A 24,243-nucleotide genomic window follows, 5' to 3' on the forward strand; every position below is an offset into this window, starting at 1 on the left:
AAAGTGCTTAAGACACAAGCTTCATTAAGTATACATTCTTCCAGTAATACAAGAAATGTTTCATTCACTCAGCAATTTACATGATATAAAATCTATAATAAACAAAAAGAAGCAATAAACCCCAGACTTTGAGAAGGAAATTGCAATAAGAACTAAGAGGAGTCCTTCATTAAGAACAAAAGGATGAAACCAGAGCCCATACTTAGGGTGGGGGAGTCAAGAGGCAGTGGCTTTCTATGAAAAATCAGTTTGACTTTCTTTGTGGTCGTTAACATTCGTTCTGTGGTGTAGCATATTTCATGTTTTGCTTAACAAAACGTGTCTGTCCCTAGAGTGTGCTGACATTTAATGTTCTGTAAGTATCATAAACCTGAACTCTAACATCCTTCTACTGTACAATGGCTTTCCTACTTCGTGCAATTGATCTAGCTATGGTAATAATCAGTAATTTTGAACTGTACCTAGGTGAAGCATTCCTGCTTGAATGGGTTTACATATAGACTGTCAATTTTAGATAATTTGCATTAAATATATAGTGCTTTTTAAACTCACATTGGTTACTTTAAAAAATTTACTACAGATATTAGAAAATTTGGAACAAGGCTTAGCTGAAGATGGAAGTATGACTAACATTACACAGGAGAACAGACAAGGTAGGTATTCTTTAAACATTTTTTTCACAGGCAGTGTGTTTTTATCGCTTGCCTAAGTATCCCAGAAGTTTTCACAAGACTGCCCCAGAGTTGTTAAAACAGTCTTTCTGTAATCTCATAGACTACTCAGCCTCTGAAATGATACACTTTGTACTTCTATTTGCTGGAATTAATTTCACAGTTTTGCCCTTGATGAAAGTGATGTACTAAATCAATTTTTTTTCCTACTTAGAAGAAACAAAGAACATGACTGCTATCTGTTAGTGATGAATATATAAGTGTATTGCTGTTGCAGCTAGATGGATGTTTCATCTTAAGCCTTGGCTTACTGGCTCCTCTTGGTGCTCATGTCTGAAATCCACTAAACTTCTTTAGATCAAACTGCCATCATACAAGGGCTACACTGGCCTAGGATGTTGCCACACAGATGGCTGAGTCTCACTGTAGTTGCATGATACTTAGACTCCTGAAATACCTAAGTCACTTTTTAGAATAAAATTTAAATGATATTAATCTACACTGTAATTTTCATGGTTTTATATGCAATTATGTTTTTTTCCTATTCCTTCTATCTTAGTTGGTTAAATTCCACAGTATAGGATACATTACTCCATAAAGAAGGGTCATCAGGACAAATTAGTTGTCCAAGCATATTTTTTGTTTTTTAAACAGAATTTATACTAATGAAGTCATTTGATTACACTTAAGAATTGGACAAGAGGTGACATTTTAGGCATTGTTATGGATTATAGGAACCACTCATGGTGCCTAGCAAGTTAAAAACATCATACGAAGAAAACAAAAACCTTTCATCTTCAGCTAACAGTCTAAGGAACCTTACTGACTTCTTTCTAGGATAACATTCACTAAGAGCCTGTAGGAAGTAAAAGTCTGCCTCTGAGACAGGAAGAGGCCAAGTTGCTTTGTTAGCAGAGTTGAAAAATTATTATAAACAGTTCCCTGAAACAATGCCTATATGGAAGGGTGCAGACCTGTCTGAACTCTTATGCCTTATCTTCAAATTGACTGGATGTAAAGCAGCTTTAATGTGTTATTGTACTTGACTTCATACACCATCTAGATTATGTCCTAAAAAAGTGGACGCACATGTGAGCAGCATACGTCATGAAGGCGTTTGGAAATATAGTTAAATGAATACATTTACTACTCTTCTCAAAAGTTTAGGAAAAAGAGAAATAATCTGATAGTGAAGGTTTATCCACCACACTTCAGGAGTTTCTGTTCTTCTTTCCTAGTATCTACTATTCTTCTTGACTCTGTTTTCCTACTTACTTTTCCCTGTCATCCTCTTTCTACCGTCATTTTTGTCCTTATTATCCCCACATTCTTTTCCTTTTTACCCCTTTAAAACTGAGGCACTGATCCCCCTTTAAGGTATAAGGACTTTTTCCTAGCTGTGACATAATCCTGCATCCTGCAGTCTTGCCTCACTCGTGAGTTTCTGGCTCCTTGCTTTTTCTTTGCTGCTGCTGCTTTAGAGATGAGATGAGCTCAGGAGGAGGCATAGTTAGAAAAGCAGCAGCTAGTAGTTACCAAGGGACAAGGCTGCTGAAAATTTGGAGAGATCTTCGTATGTCTACTGTGCAGCTGCCTGTAGGTTTAAGACTGCCAAAAAGCCCATGGGACCTTTGCAGACTGCTGTTGTCTGTGGAGGTCAGCCAGGTCTGCTCCCTGTCTGCTTCTTCACTGCATTTGGAGCTCCAGGAGGCTGATAATGGGTTTTTTTTTGTTTTTTTTTTTTAATGTGAGACTAGCTGAAGCAAACCTTATTAACTTTATGTGAAGACAGCCTTAATTCATTATGGGGATTATGCTTCGCATGTAATTTCCTTATTGCTGGTGTAAGAAGGTGCCACACCAGTGAATTTACGTTCATCTCCTCTAGTCTGGAACAGAGCACCTCATTTGCCAGTTTTTCAACAGGCAGAGAGACTTAGCATTGCACCACATGTCTGGGAACATGTTCTATAAGATGCCAATTTTGCAACTTCTCAGTGCACGAGCTCCTATTGAAATGAATGGCAGTGTGGAGTACAGAGTCCTTGATAAATAACAAGGGAAAACAAATACTCGGAGTGGAAGCATGGCTGCCTGGACCTGCAGAGAGAGTTTCAGGCATCTGAGTAACATCGGATGGTCTGCTGTTGGGTGCTGGATTTTTTTTACTGCTTTGCAGATTTTCTTTAACCCCTTTCTGCCAGTGCTAAAATGCCTCATCCCACAAGGCTACAGACTTTCCAGATCAGATTCCTGTTCAGTTTATAGCACAGAAGACATCTGGTCTGTCTGCTTGGGAGTTCTTTCTGAGAACATAGCTCGTGCTATTCCATTAACAGGAAACCTAGGTATCTCTACTGCAGGAATCAACATCTCATTAGTTATCACTTAAGTCCTAAAAAGCTGAATGTGGTTACCAAACTATGAGGACATGCAAAAAGGAGAGATTAATTTAAGTTAAATAATAAAGGAGGGTTATTTAATTTTGTCCAGGTTTTAGAGACACTCACAAGGAAAGAAAGAGAAATGTATCATAAAATGTTTGCCCATGGTTTACAGCATCCTCTCCATTAATAGCAGTAGGGATATGTGGTCAAGGGGGAGTTTCTAAAACAAAAGCTAGGAGTAGTGAATGATTTCAAGGTACGGTGGATGAAGTACTGGGTTGAGTCTTGAGCCCCACATTATGCCCCTCTTTTGACAAAGATAAATTGGGAATATTCGTGGGTTGGTTTTTTTTGTATTGCTATTGGAGACAATTGAAGGAGTGTTTCTTTTTAGAAAGAGGTGTAGACATTTTCACCAAGCTCTCTTCTTATTTGTAATGGCATTTATGTGTGCGGAAAGAATTATCTATGTAAGCTGCCATGCTTTCATCAGAGACTACATTATTGATACAAATGACTGATCTCAGTGATCACAATCTCATTGAAATAGCCTCTTCTCCGTTTCCTCCCCCCCTTTCAAATCATTACAGTGACCTTGACAGCAGATTGACTGAGATACGTTTATTTTCCAAATGTTCTAAATTAATACTCCTAATGTTTATTTTCGAGGATTAGAGAAATATTTCTAGCATTGATCTATGGTACTGTAACACAAGGGAAAATAAGGATCTATATGAACCATTCTCTTACATCAGGAGTCTGTCTGCAAAGCAAGAGAGAGAAATCTGCTGCTGCAGCTTTTAATGCCTGCAAGCTCCAGGAGCATGGGGAAGGCAGACAGGCTTGGCAGATTTTTCCAGCATATCTCTAAGCCAGAGGCAAGCACAAACAGTCCCAGACTCAGACACTTCTCACCCTACATGTTTTGGCTCTGAAATGACATTTGAGCTATGTTTGATTTTTCAGTTTATCACATTTAATGCTGTAGATTACATGTTTTTAAACTGATACTCGTTATCACTTGCATCTTTTTATGTACCTTTTGTTCTGATACTGGAAAATGCGTGGCTTCTTTTGGTGTTTAAAATTTGGTCTGAGCTCAAAGCTGAGCGGCTGTCTATTGCTCTCGTTGCTGAATCCTGTACGGTCCCCAGAGCTGCTTGAGCAATTCCCTTGGAGAGAAGCAGGATTTTCTGTCTGATGGTGCAGCATGGCTGAGAATTAAAAATTCTAGGCTAAAACCCAGTGGTGTTAACGAGGGGGATCTTTCAAAATCGTAATTCATAGGACCAATAATTGATGGCAAGAAAGAACCTCTAATTTATTTGTGCAAATTCACAAGCTGCTCTTGTTTTGCAGCCTCTGTTCAGCTGTGGAGGTCACGTCTGGGCCGGGTGATGTACTCCATCGCAAACTGTCTGCTAATGATGAAGGTACGTGGGTGGCAGCAACTGCAGAGGTACCGTATATTCCAGAATAGAATGTCAGAGAAAGTGCAAGAGAATTACTGGTGCATAGGTAAGGGAAGACTACCTGAATCTGCATGGAGGTTTTGCTCAGTGAAGAATTAATTAGAGTTAATAATGTCTTATTTAATAGATAACCATTTACAGTAATGTTCTCTGGGAACATATCTGTACTTATTTCTCCCCAAATCATCCTGGAGAACATGCAATAACAATACAGAATTTGCATTTTTAAATTAAATATTTCAAACACTTAATGCTGTAATTAAAAGCAATTACGTGCTCTTTTTCAAACTATGGACTAGGAATGTTGCTCTGTTTGTGAGGGTTAATAATACTGTAGCCTTTTTATATGATGAAGATCCAGAACATGTAAATACATCCTCCCTTTTCAACCTATCTCAACTGTAAGATAATCTTTCAAGTTTAAATCCCCACTGGTGGGTAGGGGCAGAAGAGAAAGGAATAAAAGTAACTAGCTTCCACTGGTGAGTTTTTTTCCCTTGATTCCTCCTTACTTCTTTAGGCAATCCTGCTCCATTTGGTGCAAGGCTCTTAGCTTCTCCTTGCATTCAGGAAGTAGAAATAAAACTTTTGGCACTCAACTCATGGTCAGGGAAATAGGTATATTGCCATTCTGAGCTTGCAACAAACTGCTGTTATCCTGAGCTTAGCTGTACTTCACAAATCAATTAGCAGCAGCAGCCTCAGAGCAGAGCTGTTGGCAGTGTAATCTTCTCAGGCCAAGATTTGCACTCTTTGCTCCCTGTTCTTTGATTGCCCAAGGTCATGACAAACCTGACCTTCTGATGTTTCCTAAGCTACTTCCCAAATGGGGCTCCATTCTTAATGTTACAGTATCTCAAAAAGCATGGATTTTTCAGATAAGATCCAGTTATCTAAATACTGCTTTACATGAAATGGAATATCCTTTTTATGACAATCAGGGAAAACAGAAATTTGTATTAATACCGATACTGCAATCAGAACATTTCTGTCTTTGATAGAAATAATTTTCCATTAAACCATGAGGTGTTTTTAAGAATTTTAAGAATTAATAAGCATTTGTGTTTTGAAGTAGGTACTTGACGTAAGTTCAGTTTTTAAGGAACTTTCTTTTGCAAAAAGCGAGTGGAGAAAAGCACAAGTTGCTCTCCCAAACAAAATAGAATGTATAAATAAGAAAATGCTGGTAATATATTTTTTCCAGTAAGTTCACTTCACTTTTGACTGTGAATTGTTTTTAACACTTTCAGTGTTTTTCTTTTCGTGTACACACAAATCCATGTGCATGCACAGTTCTCACCTTTCTTCTGGTTTGGTCCTGCTAGTGCTATATTCTTCTAGTAATAAAAATATATTTGTAAATACCAATAATCAGCTTTTTGAAAATGGTACTTCAGAAATACTGCAGCTCAGATACTTAAGACCAGTTGTATTTAGGCCCTACCTCACAGCTGTTACATTAGAAATTTATGGCTCCACAGTAACTTCCAGGTTACCCACAACTGCATGTTAATGCATAATTACTTCCATCTAAAATTTGCATTGGCTATGGAGTAGTTGTGAGTTTCTCTGTTTTCAGAAATATCCCTATGTGGAGGAATAGAGAGTTTTTAAGAAAGATTTTTCAAACCTAGTCATATGGCAGTTAAAATGAGAGTAGTACGTGAAGTTAATTTTTTCACTTAGGTGACAGGTCCTCTGTGAGAGAATTATATTGGCTGTTTAGAAGTTTAGTAATTTTAAAGGCCATTCTAACATGCAGCAATGCTATAATTGTCTTCTCCACCTTATAGAGTATTGAGTACGAAACTATTTCTTCAAATAATTTTTAAACACACTTTGGTTAATTCTCCCATGAACAATTATATTAATTGAACAGTTCCACATTTTTTTGCTGTTATGTAGTACACTTTAAAAACTACATTTGTTTTTATTCAAGTATTTCAAGTGTATGTAATTTAAAAAAAAACACAAACCTTTTTCCAAGTCAGTGCCTTCTATTGCCATCTAGTGAACATTTATAATATTGCAATATGGTCTTATTTGATCTCCAAGTACTATTAGGTGAATAGAATAGTTTATGCTATTAGTAGATTAATAGTAACCATTTATTAAAGTAAAACTATGTGACATTGGTATAAAAAAAAGAAAAACTTACCTTATTTTTACTAAGCTCTTTCTTTGGCCAAAAAAATTTGGTAATATTTAATAAGGAGCAATCCTGTCAGGATTTACTCTTGAAAATGAAAAAAAAAGACTTTGATTAGATTTTGGACCTATAACTATTCGAATCTACTTCAGTTATTCTCAACTCTAATTAGGTTTATTGTCCTCTCTCTTCTGCATTACTTATCTGACTCAAGGAATTCTGTTTATGTAGCACAATGATTTTCGTCTTTTTAAATGTGGCCTCATTACTTTCGTAGCTAAACATCTCATTAAATTATTGAGATGGAGGGGTATATTGTATTGGAGGTAGTGAGTGAGATGCAAAGAAGTGATTCACCCAGACTTGTGCAGGAAATCTATAGTGAAACAGGAAATTACTCACACGTCTCCTTTACCCTGGGGCCATCTTTCCTAGGTACTGAATTCCACCTGCTGTGTCCCTTTATCTGTGTGACTTCGGTAGCAGTTTAAGGCAGTCTTAATATATGGTCTTTTCCTGTTCATCGCCTTTTCTTTGTTCAACCTTTCTTAAATATGTTCTAGCTCCCTTCTGTGCACTGCTGTTGGACTTAACTGAGTGACAAAAACAAAGAAATGATGGATCTCAGTCATATCAACTGAATCAGCTTTTCCCGTTTCACGTAAACAACGGGCAGCTTAAGGGAGGAGGTGGAAATAGCAGGAAGGCAAGGGGAGACCACATAAAATGTCACTGTAGACATCCATTACAAGAACCAGAAATTTACCATACCCTGAATGTAGCAGCATGAGGGAATATTCATTTAAAATGCAACTGATGATGTGCATTGCTTCATTTCAACAATCTAATTGCAAAACGTCTGTCATTTTACTAAATCACCATGGAAGTGTCTTGAAAACTTTTTAAGTTCTTTTTGTCTGAGCTAAAATCACTTTTGACGTCGTCTTACCAGACTTTTACCTCTCTGAGGAATAAACACGTAAGTACTTTCCATATATATTATAAAAGCACTCTAATTAAAGGCACATTTTGCACTTTTTAGATTTTTTCAGTGTTGTCTTAGCTTTTGTAGAGCTTGCCCTTCGTAAAAACAAAAGCATTAGAATTGATTTTAATTTTGGTCTAATGCAATTAGAACCGTACAAAGGAGGAGGTAACAGCTTGTACTAATGACACAAGGGACTGATGCCTAAGGACTTTGTTTCCTCCACGATTTAAAGGAGAAAGACTGCAGGAATCATCATGTCTTTTGCCTAACTGCGCTGCAGTACTGCTCTTCAGATTCATAACACTGTGAATCTCTGCTTTCATAACCCTTCCACAAGTGCACTAGATAGAGAGAAAGGATAAGTTGTCCCTGTCCTCTCTTCCCAAAATGTAGTATTTATGAACTATACACTATGTATAATTAAAGCTGATTTTTAGTCTAGGGTTTATTGAACCTACTCTCAGCATTCTACACGTCATGGTCATTTATGCTGATTTCTAAATATCTCATAATTAATATTTTAAGGACTTAAGGTGGTGGTGAGGGAAACATGAAAATGTATAATGCAGTGATGATGAAGGGAAATACAGTTACACTGCAGTGCATCAAAGGAAAAACAAGCCTCACTTGCCATTTTTGCGCAAGTAGATCCAATGGCTTACTAGAACTATTTTGGATGAGTATATTTAATGTTAGCTCCACATTTTCATAACAAAAGAGATACTGAATTATAAAACAATAGGCCAGCTCTCATTCATATCCTGAATTCTGTAACTTCAGTCCTTCTTTCAAGATTTTTTTATGAAGGTGTGGAAAATCTGAAGGCTTGCAGTTTTTAGAAATTAAATACCATGACAATACATCAGCCCCACCCTTAAATCTTAAGATCACAAGCTGTAATCACTGGGGCTTTTACTGGCAGTACCTAATGTGTCTTACTCCTCACAACCATAATTTGTATCAACCAAGACTCCGCTCCTCTGGGAGGGTGTCTATTTATCATTCTCACAGACAATTTTTCTTATACCATGTCACATTAGCAAAGCTGGGAATGAAAACAAAGTCTGTAGTAAATGAGAGTAAATCTCACCTACTTTACAATATACTGCTTCAGAAGGAACTGTCAGATAAGATGGTTTTGTAACTTAACATGTGATACAGAATGGTATTTTTCCATGTAGGGCACTGTAGAAAATCTACTGCTGCTTCCATGATACTGTGAGGGGAAGAGTAAATGCATATAAAACTCACTGTGGGATGCTGAAGTAACTACAGAATGAGATTGTATTTAGCAACAAGCCTGGGTACTGTGATAACATTTTACAGTTTCATCCTGGAGCCATCCTTGCCTATGTTTAGGACTGGCTTTGGACATATATAACTTAGCCTCTTGTCATCTTCTTGAAGAAATGTGTCCCATTACTGTGACAGGTCCTGCAGGGCATGGGGTAGATAAGCACAGCTGCTATGTGCTGTGCCGTCGTATGGAAACAGGGAGCCATATTCACAAACAAAGGGCATAAATTCTTAATGCTTCACCTCTACTGTCACATTTTAGGAGGTGTGAATGTTTACATACTCCTAGTTATAACGCATGTGGTGATGTACCGTCATCACTTGATAGGGAATGCGAAAGGAGAGGAGGGTTTGTTTGCCTGACCAGGCCACACCCATGAAGCCCCTGCAGCATGGGCCTCCCAGACGTTCCTTGGCTGCTTGTTCCTACCAGAGCTGGCTGCTGCCTATGCGGGGGAGCCCGTGGTGTTATCACTGGGCAAACAGTGCCCCTTGCGCAGCCGCTTCTGGCCGAGACGTTTCTGCAGTCATTTCGTGCTACGCTGTAAACTTATGCTGACAGAAGCACTTTTCTTTCAGCTTAGCTGCATGATCTCCTGGGACTCGTTTCTACATCAGTTTGGGGAGGTGACTGTGAAGCCCACATCCCTCGTGGTTGTGCTGTGCATCTTTGGTGTGTAGCCTAAGCCTTACAGAGTGCATGAAAGTGAGCACTGAGCAAGGGGCAGCTTTAGAGCACAGAATGGAAGACATGGAGCACAAAAGCTAGAATTTGATATAATAAAATTACTTGTCCAGTGAGCACATTTTATGCTTAAAGGGATAAAATTCACAGTCATAGACAGTCCTTCAGATTTTATAAATGATGCTCCTGCAGGTATTAATAGCTAATACAAGCATGGCTGGAGTTTCTCTAAGGAGCCAGTTCAGAGGGTCCCTATTGCGAGTTTTTTATGCCTACCTGACACAATGGGACTCCATGATCAATGAAGTCCTTTAGTGAGAGCTGTTAAATGTGAAAATTGACGTTTTCCTAAGTCATAAATTTATGAGAAAATTTGGTAGCGCAAATTTCAGCACATTTGAGTTCTGAATGCTAAATAAATCAGAATTTAAATAAACATATTATTGTGTATATGGCCTTTTGTCTTTGCTCTGAACTCTTTCCGTTGCCAATAAGCCTGAACGTGGCATGGCACACTAGAACTGGAATAAACTCCACATGTTAATAATTAACTGTTCAGAATTAATCATTATACCCACAATATACAAATTGTTTGCGAAAGAAAGGTCCTGCAGAATGCCTCCTAGGCTGTTTGAGGTAGCCTCTACTATTATAGGACATGTAATTTCTCTCATATACAGATCAGACTCCAAAGACTTCTCTTGATTTTTTGTGTGTATGAAACAATTACTGTGTTCCAAATGGTGGCCTGGTGCACGGGTTAAGTAGGGTTCAATCGTTTTAAGTGTGACCTCAGGAAAAGAAATTCATTACACCTGAGGCACATTGCCTCTTCAGAATAAGCAGCAGACGAAGAAAAAGTACCTCTACCATTACCTGTGATCACATTAGGGACAAGTTAAATGAGCACTATAATTTCACCAAGAAAAATGGTAGGGTAGAGAGTATCCCAAGATGTCTGTGCAGTTTAGAAAGATTATTCTTTGATGTCTTTTGCTTCCTAACACTCACTACAAATTCTTGTATTAAGTTGAAGGGCAGGACTGCCAGGAAGCACCAAATTAGTACAGCACAGAGAGTCTTCTGTCTTTGCATACACCTGTTTTTTATAAGCAAACGCAAGTTTTCTCTGCCTCTGCTCTGAATTGCTCCAAGAAGCTATAGCTGAGGCCAGTGCAGCCCTGTGAATATATGTACTACGTGTCTTCCAGACAGCGTAGAGCATGTTTCTCTAAAAGTCATTTACTGACCAGATCATTGAATTACTGCGGTTTAACCATGAAACAGCTGGACTGCAGAAACCAGTCACAGGGGAGTGTGTTTCTTGTGGGAAATGAGACCATGGTTTTGTTTAATCCTCTGTCACTGGTCGTTACCTGGAGGGTACAGTTGCACTGCATCTTGAGCAGGCACATCTCAGAGCTGCCACTTATCAGTATGGCCTTTGTGCAGGCATGTGGCGGGGGGGTCACTTGTAAAGCTTCCTGGAGTTTGGAACCAGCTCACCTCTCACTTAGTTTTAGCTCAAGTTGGTTTTCTATTTAGATTACCTGCTCATTTTTGTTTTACACGGTATGGTAGAAGGGAATGAGGGTTTGGGGGGAAGGATAGAAAAGGTCTTTTTCCCTTGGCAGCAGTGCTAGTTTGCCATCTGAAAATGTGCATGAATTGCAGCTTCTGTCACATAATAATTTTCACAAGAGCGTGTGCTAAAAGCAGTTCGCAAAGCTTCAGAACATAGTTTGTTAAACCATGTAAATTATATATACATATTTGAAACATGAGACACTTCTCAAGTATGTATACCCCAGTCACACAGAAGGCTTTTGACTTTCATCCTAAATTATAATCTAAGCTGAAGAGTAAATGTTCAGAATTTTTGTACTTGGCATTTAGCTACAAACAGAATATGATCCAGTTGCAAAAAAAAACAGGGAAGATCCCCTGTGTATGCAGTTCCAGTATAACTGAGAAAAGACAATATAGTCAACTACTAGTGCCTACTGTAATAGAAATTCTGTCTCGCTGACAAGTTGCAATTACTTCAATTCTGTGTTAATATGTCTTTAAAAAGAAGGCAACATAAAGACTGAAGAATGCTGAAATTAAATATCTGGTTATGTGCTTTTCACCTCTTAGGACTATGTGCTTGCTGTAGATGCTTATCACACCGTCATCAAATACTACCCACAGCAAGAGCCTCAGCTGTTGAGTGGAATCGGAAGGATTTTCCTTCAGGTATGCATTTTATTCTAAATCTGCTAGGTAATATTGCTGTTGACAGCTACGTACTGCATAATTGTTGCATTTAAAACTATAGCTGTTTTTATAGGGCATGTAACAAATTGTAGAGGCAGTGGTCAAAACAAAAAAAGTCTACCATGTGATATTAGATAAGGTTGGGACATATAAGGCACCTAAAATATTAAAAGTGTACACATGTACATTAGTGAACAAAGAACATGCTGTAGAAAATTATGGTGATAATCTAATTGAAGACAAACAGTCTGCTTTCCCCAAAACTAATGGTATAGTTCCTGTTGACTTCAGTGAGCCAGAATTTCACTAAAAATCTCATTTCTCACTGCTTCACACTGCATGCAGCTCTCAGTCAAACTGTCTAACTGGATAGGATAGGATACTTTAAGGATACTGGTGCTCTGGTTACTAAGGATACTGGTGCTCTGGTTACCCGGGACATAGAGAAGGCTGAGGTACTCAATGAATTTTTTGCCTCAGTCTTCACTGGTAAAGCCTCTTGTCTTACCACCCAAGCTGTGGAAAGAACTAGCAGGGACTGTGAGGATGAACCACCGCCCACTGTACTTGAAGACCAGGTTCGAGAACATCTGAGGAACTTGAAGGTGCACAAGTCCATGGGACCTGATGAGATCCATCCGCGGGTCCTGAAGGAACTGGCGGATGAAGTTGCCAAGCCACTGGCTATTGTATTCGAGAAGTCGTGGCGGTCTGGCGAGGTCCCCGATGACTGGAAGAGAGGGAACATAACCCCCATTTTTAAAAAGGGGAACAAGGAGGACCCGGGCAACTACAGACCGGTCAGCCTCACCTCTGTGCCTGGCAAGGTCATGGAGCAGATTCTCCTGGGAACCATGCTAAGGCACATGGAGAGCAAGGAGGTGGTGGGTGACAGCCAACATGGCTTCACCAAAGGCAGATCGTGCCTGACCAACTTGGTGGCCTTTTACGATGGGGTGACAACATCGGTGGACAAGGGTCGACCAACGGATGTCATCTACTTGGACTTGTGCAAAGCTTTTGACACTGTCCCGCACGACATTCTTCTCTCTAAACTAGAGAGGCATGGGTTTGATGGATGGACCACTCGGTGGATAAGGAATTGGCTCAATGGCCGCACTCAGAGAGTAGTGGTCAACGGCTCAATGTCCAAGTGGAGACCGGTCACGAGTGGCGTCCCTCAGGGGTCTGTGTTGGGCCCGGCCCTCTTCAACATCTTTGTCGGTGACGTGGACAGTGGCATGGAGTGCACCCTCAGCAAGTTCGCCGATGACACCAAGCTGTGTGGTGCCGTCGACACGCTGGAAGGGAGGGATGCCATCCAGAGGGACCTTGACAGGCTGGAGAGGTGGGCCCGTACCAACCTCATGAAGTTTAACCAGGCCAAATGCAAGGTCCTACATCTGGGTCGTGGCAATCCCAGGCATAAATACAGACTGGGTGGTGAATGGATCGACAGCAGCCCTGAGGAGAAGGACTTGGGAGTACTGGTGGACGAGAAGCTCAATATGAGCCGGCAATGTGCTCTTGCGGCCCAGAAGGCCAACCGCGTCCTGGGCTGCATCAAGAGGAGCGTGGCCAGCAGGTCGAGGGAGGTGATTCTCCCCCTCTACTCTGCCCTCGTGAGACCTCACTTGGAGTACTGCGTCCAGTTCTGGAGTCCCCAACATAAGAAGGACATGGACCAGTTGGAGAGGGTCCAGAGGAGGGCCACGAAGATGATAAGAGGGCTGGAGCACCTTTCCTATGAGGACAGGCTGAAAGAGTTGGGGCTGTTCAGCCTGGAGAAGAGGAGGCTCCGGGGTGACCTTATAGCGGTCTTCCAGTACCTCAAGGGGGCCTACAGGAAAGATGGGGAGAGGCTGTTCAGGAGGGCCAGTTATGATAGGACAAGGGGTAACGGTTTTAAAATAGAGGGAGGTAGGTTCAGGTTGGATATTAGGAAAAAATTTTTTACCATGAGAGTGGTAGAACACTGGAACAGGTTGCCCAGAGAGGTGGTGGATGCTCCATCCCTGGAGACGTTCAAGGCCAGGTTGGACAAGGCCCTGAGCAACCTGATCTAGTTGGAGATATCCCTGTTCCTTGCAGGGGGGTTGGACTAGATGACCTTTGAAGGTCCCTTCCAGCCCTAACCATTCTATGATTCTATGATTCTAACTGCCACCTCCATCTAGAAAAAAATTGAGAGTTTCCTTATTTTGTCCAGGTTATATCCCTGAGAAGACAGGGAGCTTGGTTTCCATACAGACAACAAACTTAAGCACATATTATATTGCAGGCTTTTTAAAGGATAAGATTATTTGAAATTAACAGAGGAATTTTCATTTTTATTCAAAGTGCTAGTTATTATTAGATAATGATGTCATGTTTTCTGAACTAAGTTAAATAAAATGAAGTGATGAAGACCACTTTAAATATTTAACATTTTAATTACTAATTAAAACTATTTTTTTCCTTTAAATGTTCTGCCAAAAAAAAAAAAAAATTGTTTCCCCTGTTTTCCCAACTGTTTTGTGGAAAAAATGAGAATTAAAAGTTTGGCATGTTTGCTGAGAAGATATAAGATGCTGCTAAGAAATTAGAACACTTCAAATATGGTGTGATTAGTCTCAAAGCATATTATATTTGGACTCATCAAGCTCCCAGTGGAGCAAACTGGTAGTTTGCTTTAGAAATTGATTATTCTCATGGTTAGGGGATTCCTTCTAATTTCCAGGCTAAAAATATTCAAGGACAGATTAATTTACACTTGTGCCAGCATTATCCTTTAGTTAAATGTAATTATTTTCTTGGTCGTTTACATCTTTAGTGGTATTTACAGAGAGAAATTGTATCTTTTGTCATGATAACTGAATGTATAAGTTTTTAGAATGAATAATGTTTGTTTTGTTTGAGTCCAGTTACGTCACTTCTGGGAGAAATGCATCTGCTTCATTAGATAGAGTCCATAAATGCTTTGGTAGATGGACAGTTGCGTCTTTGAGTGCAATGTTCAATTGGATCATCCTCTAAATGTAAGGAGTAATTTCTTGGTGTTGTCAAGGGAGAGGTTTTGCAGTTAGAGGTAAAGCAGTGTCTGTTACATTCGTGATGTTAGTAGGGCTTTGGATACTGCCTCTCTGATACTCCCATAAGCAAACTGGGAAGAAATATAGATTAAACCTTAAGATGGATGTTTGCTGTGTCTCAAAAGTGTACTTGGAAAGTCAGTCACTGCTAGACTAGAAAGACTTGCTAGATGATCTTTTCCACAAGGATCTCTAGGGTTTGCAGTTTTTTTGTTTAGGTGCTTGTAGGATGAAATTAGAAGCGTGCTTGTAAAATGTACAGATGATACCAAGATGGGAGTGGTACAGATGCTATGAAGGGCAGGATCAGAATGCAAAATAATCTTGACAAGTTGAGAAACTGAAATGTTAAATTGGCTGTGATTCAAACAGCAAAGGCAAAACTCTACCAAAGACTGGGAGTAATACGCAAATACAAAATGGGAAACAACTAACGAGACACTGTTCTGTAGAAAGTAATTAGGCTAAGGGTGAGCGAATTACACATGGGTGAACAAATTGGACTTCCAAAATACTGCAGCATAAAAGCAAACTTCATATTCACATGTGGAACATAAAGTAATTCTTCTATTCTCACTGCTGGTGAGAGATGAGCTGGAGATCAGCAGGCACTCAGGGAGGATGTGAAGTAACGGGAGAGAGTTAAAGAACAGCAGGAATGATCAGAGAAATCCAGAAAGCATTATCTATGAGAAAGGGGTGAACGCTGATTTGCTTGAAAATTGATTCTCATTCTAGAAGAAGAAACATAGGAGAAAGTGTAATAAAAATTTGCAAGTATATAAAAAGCTGTTAAATAAGAGGAGTTGTACTATTCTTCCTGACCACTATGGATAGGACAAAAAGTTGAGGTGCAGCACCAAGCTAGATTTAGAGTGTATTTTCTAATACTAGAGCTATTTAAGAATTCTGGAATAAGTTTCCTAGGGAGGCTATGTAATATTCACATATTTGAGAGCTTTAAGAGACTTCAGCACAGTTGTCACAAGAATTTTGGTAACATTGGTCTTGTTCTTGAACAAACAGGTGATCTCTTGAGGGCCCCCTGAGTCTCCTCACCTGAGGGCTGCCTCATTTCCATGGCTTTGTGCTCCTGAACTAGTTTAGTTTTACACTAAAACTAAGATTTGTTTTAGCCAGTACTAAGTTTTCTTCTCCTTCCATCTCTGCAGCCCAAAATCAGATACTGTATTGTGAAACCTTACCGAAAGTATGAGTATATCCTTCTGTGAAACATACATTGCTAACGTATTTACCAAACAGGCCTTTTTCAAAGATTTTTTTTTTTCATTTCAAATAGCGATGTATGTGACATACCCTTAGGTGAAATACCCCTTCTTTCTAGGTATCCCCTTCCCCACCTCCTCCTCCCGTGAAATCTATTCCTCTTTATGCCAGCTTTCATATCCCTCATTTCTTCAGACTACATGATCCACTCCCCAGTATTTTTCAATCTGCAAATGGACTGTCTCCCTGATACTGGCAGTGACCAGTTTGGGTCACAACCCACAGCTGAGAAACACTACCTTAGATAAAACTGTGCATGCTTTTGGAGTTCTTTTCATGATCTTAACATGGTTCGTCAAATACTTTGTTTGATAACAGACATTACCCAGTCAGCTTGGTACCAAACAATTAGACAATGAACTTTGATATGTTTTCATGGTCTTATCCTTTGTAATAGATCTAATCAAGTTGGATCTCTTTTCTTCTTATTGTGGTAACTTTCTTATGATTTTACTGTCTAGATTGGAGACATAAAAACTGCAGAAAAATATTTTCAAGACGTTGAAAAAGTGACTCACAAATTGGATGGACCACAGAGCCAAATTATGGTTTTAATGAACAGGTAGATAATTTAATAGCTAAATGAAACTTTAAAATATAGTTTTGAAAAGTACGCTTTATGAGCATTAAACTACCCTTGAGACAATCCCATTCTCTTTCTCTCTTTTATGTAACTACATCTGTCATAAGTGGAACTGAATGGCATATAGACCCAGGAGATCTGTATTGCTCGGTACAGTCATATTATCCTGGATTGTAATTGTGATCCTTCAGTTGATTTTACAAAGCTTTTTCTCATTCTTCCAGGTGTTGCATGTTTTCACTTTGCTTTTTCAATATACATTTGCATAAATAAGGAGAGGAGAAGCTATTTTGAGCCCTTATCCTACAATCAGATCTGCTAGTAAAGTTACTGCCTGGTAGTTTCAAGGAATGCTGGAATACATTGTAGTAAATCGAGCTGTATGATGGGGGCTCAGTTTGTAACGGTTAGCACATTGGCCTAATATATTTAGAAAATACTATTCAAAAGTGCTCTGAAAATTATGTAGCATGGCTAATTTCATGACGAGAAATAATTCTAGGAAGAGAGTATCTACATTTAAATTAATAAAAACACAGTGAAGACTGTTGCTTTGGTAGGCAGAATATATGAAGTAAATCAGTGTCTCCTTGCTGGTTGTAATTACACCGTGAAGAGCAAATGTCAGAAACTCTCACATCTATAACAGGAAAAATAAAAAATGGTGTCCATTCTTTTTAAAATATATTATCACCTTGGGTTTTTGAGGAGAACTCATTCATATGTCACTTACTTTCTAGAGCATTTCTTCATCTCGGTCAGAATAATTTTGCAGAAGCTCATCGATTTTTCACAGAAATTTTAAGGATCGACTCGTCAAATGCTGTGGTAAATCTCCAAATTGCTACATTTATAATGAACACCTAAATTATTCTCGTAATGCTTCATGTGTGGATTTAATTAGTACCCAGAGTATGCTCAGAGCTTTAGAGAAAAATTGGATGTGGCATGTGTGCCAAAGGGTTTTTAGTATACATAAGGATAAGATACAAAGTGGGTTGGGAAGTGAAGAACCAGTCTATATGAAGGGCATGAATACTTAGGCATGCACATAGAAATTCCAAAACATTATGTTTTACGGGATCTTTGCAAAAGCACTTTTTTTTTTTGCATTCACTGTTTTTAGTGTAGACATGCATGTCAGAAAAAGAATTGGCAGCTGACAATGTATATAAGATTAACTTGATTTCACACAACATCAAAGGGATATTGTAATTTTAAACATGACGTTTTTAACACGTTGCATATCAGAGCGCCTTGGATTCCCATCACGAGAGGAGATGTTGAAGAAGAGCTGCTTGTTTACTTTTGGGTTTTCTACATTTGGCAGCTTTCAGTGCATGGTCATGTAGGAGCATTCCTAAGAACCGAGACAGCTTACCCCCAGTAGCCTGATTCAAAGCCATTTAAAGACTGGGGGGCCGAGTTTAAGCAGCACATGAATCGCATCGTTTTGCAGGCTGTGAAATCGCACGGATTATAAATCGCACAAGATCACTGAGGTTTCCTGAAGGGAAAGCAAAAGAATCTGTTAAAAAAGGCTGTGTTCTTCCTTTATCTGCAGCTTTCAGAAAGTGTGAAAGTTTCTGCTGCTAAACATGTTGTATGACTTTGTACTGTTGGACTCTTTTGGTAACTCATAAAGCCTGTTTTGTGTAGAAAAGAAAATGGAACCTGACTTGATCATTTATAATGTAATTAAACTGCCCTGTCTGCTGAATCTACTTGAAGTCAGTTGTAGATGCCTTTGTGATAAGATAATTTCTTCCCGTTGCTTATGTGGATCTTCTATATGTAAGCCAGAGAGAAAAAGACTTGGGAAGATATAGTGAAGTCATTAAAAAAATAACTATGGAAGTGACAGCATGCAGAGGCTCATGTAGTTTCTGAAATCTGTTTCAGTTGGCTTTCAAAATTAACTGACTAATGTCCTATACAATTTTTATTTTGTTTTAGACTCTGTCGTTTAGTGTTTCACTTCTAAGAAGTCAGCAGGTCCTGCTGGCACAGGACATTCTTGATCTTGAGGCTAACAAGAAGAAAAGGATAAATCTTGAGGCTAACAAGAAGAGGATTGGATTGTATGATTGATAATGGAGTTTAGTTACTTTCACACATACGTACACGAAATAGTAATTCTTAGCACATAGTAAATCTGTTGTACCTCCAGATCCTAGACTTCTTTTTTTTCTTCTCTCTCATCACTTATGAATACATACACACATATATATATAAAAGTATACTTACTTGTTTATTTACTATATCTTTTTCTCTAGGCTAATAACAATGCTGCTGTTTGTCTTCTTTATCTGGGAAAACTGAAGGATTCTCTCCGGCAGTTGGAAGGAATGGTTCAGCAGGACCCTAAACACTACCTACATGAGAGTGTTCTCTTCAACTTGACAACTATGTATGAACTGGAGTCATCTCGCAGTATGCAGAAGAAGCAGGCACTTTTAGAAGCTGTAGCTATCAAAGAAGGCGACAGCTTTAATACTCAGTGTCTCAAGTTAGGATAGATCATTTCCAAGTAATTTTTTCCAGCAAGGCTGATTTTTTTAAATTGTATATACTCTTGCTAATGTGTAAATGTGAAATAAAATATATTCAATTATAAATATTCAGTGGCATGGCTACAGAATCTGCTGTCTCTAACAGTCCTGTCATCGTGAAGACTCTATGCTGACCTGTAGCCAGCATCATCCCTACAAGTCTATCACTGTTCAGTTAGTCTTCGTTACAGTGTACTATATATATACACACAGTCAATTAACTCAGATTCTTTTTATAAGAAAAACTGCATGTGACCTTATATTGTCTTCATGATTGTTAGTTTTTCAGTAATTAATGAGCAAATCACATGAGCTAACTTCATCAGCTAAGAGTTATTGACAGAAAATCAGTATGTGTATTACAGAAATGAAATTCTGAATGCACTTCTCTTCACTTGCTTCTCTACTGTGCGTGTCTCATTTTGCCCCCATGAAACTATTGAATATTATACCTTTGTACGCCCGCTGCTCTCAAAGGAGGTTGCTTGATAACCACAGTGCAGAATCATAGCATGACTGAGGTTGGAAGGGACTGCTGGAGGTCATCTGATCCAACCCCCTAATCAAGCAGGGCCACCGAAAGCAGGTTGCCCAGGACCACGTCCAGACGGCGTCTGAGGGAGTCCTACAGAGTCTCCACACAGTATGAGGGACTGTGTCATCTGAATGATACCAAATGGGAATGGAGGATTTCTCTTACCCCAGACTAATGCTTGCATCAATACTTTTTTCCTCTCCCACTCTCTGTCCAACATGTCTACTCGGATGTCACCAGCAGATGCCTCAGGGTTGTTCTAGGAACCCCTTAACTTGCACGTGTGTATTTCAGCCCTTACTATGCTACAGACTGCCTTCCTCATGCCTACTGTAGAGCCTGTGGTTTCGTCTCGGTGTGGACAGGCATAGCTGCTCCACCCTGGCGTTCTGCTGGGTAGAGAAAGGAGCGCTGCCAGTTAGGCAGAGCAGAACCGCAACACATTTCAGCTCTCCTTTCCTGTTGCCGAGTGAGAACACCGTGCAGAAAGTATTACCCAGGCAGAGGGATGGAGAGACCGAGGCAGAGGTATCGAAGGGTTAGGCCACGCAGAGTGGAAGCGAATGGGGTGATGCAGAGCAGGACACAAGGCAGTCATCACTGATGTGACAGTATCAGCATACAGTGATTTTTGGCATCCCTCGGAACACAGATTTTCGGAATCGCAGTACCACTGTGGTATCAGTGTATTTCACACCTCTGCCCACATTTCTCCATCTGTATTGTAAAGACTGAATCCAAATACTCCCATTCCTTGTACATGAATACAATATATACATCTGTTCATTGGGGTTTTTATTGTTTTGATATTTAATGTCTAGCAATTGGAGTAGCTTCTTGTCATAAATCACTGCCATGGGACAGTTCTGTAACTGTATTTGATACATTTTTTATACCACATCCATAAATTAATGCTCACGGTCTTTAAATACTCTCACCTGTATTTTTAAGTAACTAATAAGTCATTTTTATGCTTGTCCAACTGGAGATACTGTACAGGGGCCAAACATCCTCAAAAATCAGGTTGTTTGAAAACTGCTCCGAGCTGGACATGCAAAAAAATGAGGATGCCTAAAAATCAGCAGTCACCTCAAAAGGCATAAGCCTACAGCTTACACAGAGACAGAATTTGTTCCATTTTTACAGAATATATTTACGGGTCGTAATTGTACACTGAAACAATAGCCAGTGATGTACCAATCAACTGAAAAAAATCAGCTGGTGTTTCTGTTTCTGGCTTGGCCTCTGGGTTCCACAGCTGGATCTGAATTAAACTGTGCAGCACCTGGGTAGACATGTCCTAAGGGACCACTACTAAACTCAAAAATGAAAGATTCAGTACCACCTGCTTCAGTTAGGTTTAAACACCATTTACATATCTTTAGTGAGTATTAAAATATAGTGAAATAAAAGCAGTTACTTTTGCATTACTCTTTATGAGGTTTTACATTTGTTTTAAATATTTCTATGATTTTAGACAAGGTTTAATAGTAATTGGACAAATTCTCAGTTTACGCTGTCATAACTGAGTTGAAATCAGTGTAGTTTTCAGTTTCACAACTATTAATCTGATTCAGTGTGTTACTCACCATACTCAATAAGAAATCTTAGTAGTAGGTTTTCTCCAGCATAGGTCATTTTCTTGGGCATGGGGTCTCTTAGGAGATAGAAAGAAATTCTGGTATGTAACCACCGTTGTTCTCAAAGACTTTGAGAAAACTGAACAATTTACCAGGGCACATAGTGACAGGACAAGGGGCAATGGCTTTAAACTGAAAGAGGGCAGATTTAGATTAGATATAAGAAAGAAATTCTTCACTTTGAGGGTAGTGAAACACTGGAACAGGTTGCCTGGAGAAGTTGTGGATGCCCCATCCCTAGACGTGTTCAAGGCCAGGTTGGATGAGGCTTTGAGAAACCTGGTGTAGTTGAAGGTGTCCCTGCAGGGAGAGTGGACTAGATGACCTTCAAAACTCGCCCCCAATCCAAACCATTCTGTGATTCTGTTACTCCAGTTAAAAAAATTTACAATGATATGTAAATTAGTATCTTATAGCAGAGATTCCCATGCATTTAGCTGAAGGTCAGGTGTCATGTTATATTGTTAGACCATTGTCTATGCTTTCAGAAAGCTTGATTTGTCTTTTCCAATTCTAAATGAAAGTAGCATGATGCACCATCATCCAGCATGCTGAAGCCACTTGCCTCTTTACAGCAAAATGCTTCCTTTTGCAATTCAGTAGTACCTTACGCTCACTGCACGTGTTCTGATCAGCAGAGAATAAAAATTTATGAACCCAGTCAGATTCAGATAAGCATTAAAAAAGAAACAGTCTGAAAACATAATGCCCTGTTCTCCAAGTTTCTCTAGATTCTAATCCATATGTATTACTACACAGGTCTCACTTCAGTATGTTTTCTGTGTTCTTATTAGTAGAAGCTTTTACTTGGATAAAAACACCAGTAGAGGAGACTTGGACTGGGTGACCTCTAAGCTCAGTGAGCCATTAAACAAGTGACATCCTGGTAGACTTGCAGAATAATTAAAATTTAAATGCAAAGGCATATTATCACTGTTGGATGTATGCAAATTGTTAACTGTTTATAAAATGCAAGAAAGAGCGTGGAGGTTTGGATTTAACATATATACAGATTAAGTGTTTGCATTTCCTATATTCAGCCAGTTACACGTCTGAATGCTGTATACGGTGTTAAAGCATTAAAGCAAAGGACAAAATTTGTCCTCAAAACATTAATTACACCAGGCAATCCTGTTAAATTCAATGGATTCAGCTGGATTTAATGAGGGTTCCTGGTGTAAATGAGGGCAGAGCTCAGTTCTAAAACACAGCATGCATGTGTCATCTGGCTAAGTGAGAAAAGCTGTGGAAAGTATAGCCTGAACAAGCTGATTGGTGTATTCAGGTCTTAAAGCTTAATGTGCCTTAACAGAAGTTTTGCATTTAAATTTCTTTTTTTTATTAACGGAGGAGCAAAGAAGCTGTACTTCAGACATTCAGATAATTACATTATGCACAGAGACCCTGATCCTCAAAAGGACTTCAGCATCTATCTGCCATTCTAGTACCTAACAGCAGTTCAGGTAGTACTGGCATCCCCTAACCAGCTGGTCATTTATTTTCCTGGTGCCTCAATTTTTGGACTGGACCCATTCAACGTTCCCCAAAAGGCATGTGCAGACATGCCTGAGCCTCCATATGGACTTCAGCCAATGTACTGGAAAGGATGGTCATTCCTCCACCTACCCCATCCTTAATGTCAGCAAGAACACTCGTGCAGCTGTGCACAAGCTGGATGAGCTCACCGACCTGGTGGAAAAACTCACCAAGCCAGCAAACACCCTCTTCAGATTCGTCTTCATCCCGAGGCGCAAGGATATGCTGGGAATAGCCACCCCGCCTGGGTAGGCTGCCAGGTTTTCTGCACTACAGTGGTCTAAGAAGTGGTAGACAGACAATCCTTTTCTAAAGGCATTGCTGCACGTGTCTTGCAAATCGAATTGGAGAGGGGAATAAGTGGGATATAGTCTGCATGCACAGCGAAGTTATGTCTGTATTACTTGTGCATCAGCTGATGCGCTTCATCAACCACATGCATTGCAGCGTCCAAAAGAAGATTGCAAGATGGGTGGTACCCCCATCTCCAGTCGTATTTAGCTGTAGTGGGAAACATACATTCCCTCTCCGCTTCAACTTGCAATCAAGAAATGAGTGAAAACAGGACTGAGGCATCAAATACAGATTTAAATTTATTGCATGTAGGTAGAACCACAGCAGCCAGAGTCAACCTCCCTGAGGTTGTTCAGGTAGCAACCTAGATTGCTGCTGTCCTGAGCGAGGGCCAGGGAAACTAAAGATGGTAGAACAAGGTGGATTTTATCCATTAGCTCATACCTATAATACAAACTCAAAGAAACACGCCATACGCCCTTCCAGCGTGCTTTCTGCCCACTTAATAAAATATCAGGGAAAAAATGTGTTTTATCAGTGAGGTATTGTACATTGTAGGAACCTGCACAGAATTTTGAGCATATGAACAGCAGCTCAGTAGCGCTGAATGCAAACAAGGTCCAGCACTTTCAGACACTCATAGTGGAAAGCTGCTTTCCTGCTTAGTTCTCCTAGTCAGCTTGGGAAGTAAATATTTAGAGATTGTCATCTTCAAGAGGTGTGTGAGATGGTCACAATCCTGGTGTTAGGGAGGAACAGAAAGGTGCAGGTGAGGAGGACCCAGGTGCCACCTTATCCAAGCTGTTCTGGATCAACACAGAAGAACTTCTTCTCTGAA

The 24,243-nt window shown here is 39.6% G+C and overlaps 1 protein-coding gene across 5 annotated transcripts in view; it reads left to right on the forward strand.

Moving 5' to 3' along the window:
• TRAPPC12 (trafficking protein particle complex subunit 12) overlaps positions 1–19,468 on the forward strand; it is a 57,270-nt gene extending 37,802 nt beyond the window's left edge. For 2 of the 5 annotated variants that reach the window (XM_086631382.1, XM_086631383.1), the window contains 6 exons: positions 581–653; positions 4,418–4,491; positions 11,788–11,886; positions 16,727–16,827; positions 17,589–17,676; positions 19,125–19,468. In XM_086631382.1, the coding sequence (XP_086487508.1) occupies positions 581–653; positions 4,418–4,491; positions 11,788–11,886; positions 16,727–16,827; positions 17,589–17,676; positions 19,125–19,367 (678 nt within the window). In that variant the 3' untranslated portion in view covers positions 19,368–19,468. Of the gene's footprint in view, positions 1–580; positions 654–4,417; positions 4,492–9,542; positions 9,637–11,787; positions 11,887–16,726; positions 16,828–17,588; positions 17,677–19,124 lie in introns of those variants that run through there. The other 3 variants (XM_086631386.1, XM_086631385.1, XM_086631384.1) reach the window with 3 other exon arrangements.
• Positions 19,469–24,243: the final 4,775 nt, after the last annotated feature.

The sequence above is a fragment of the Tauraco erythrolophus genome, chromosome 2 (genome assembly GCF_009769465.1).
Source record: "Tauraco erythrolophus isolate bTauEry1 chromosome 2, bTauEry1.pri, whole genome shotgun sequence".
In the NCBI taxonomy this organism is placed as follows: Eukaryota; Metazoa; Chordata; class Aves; order Musophagiformes; family Musophagidae; genus Tauraco; species Tauraco erythrolophus.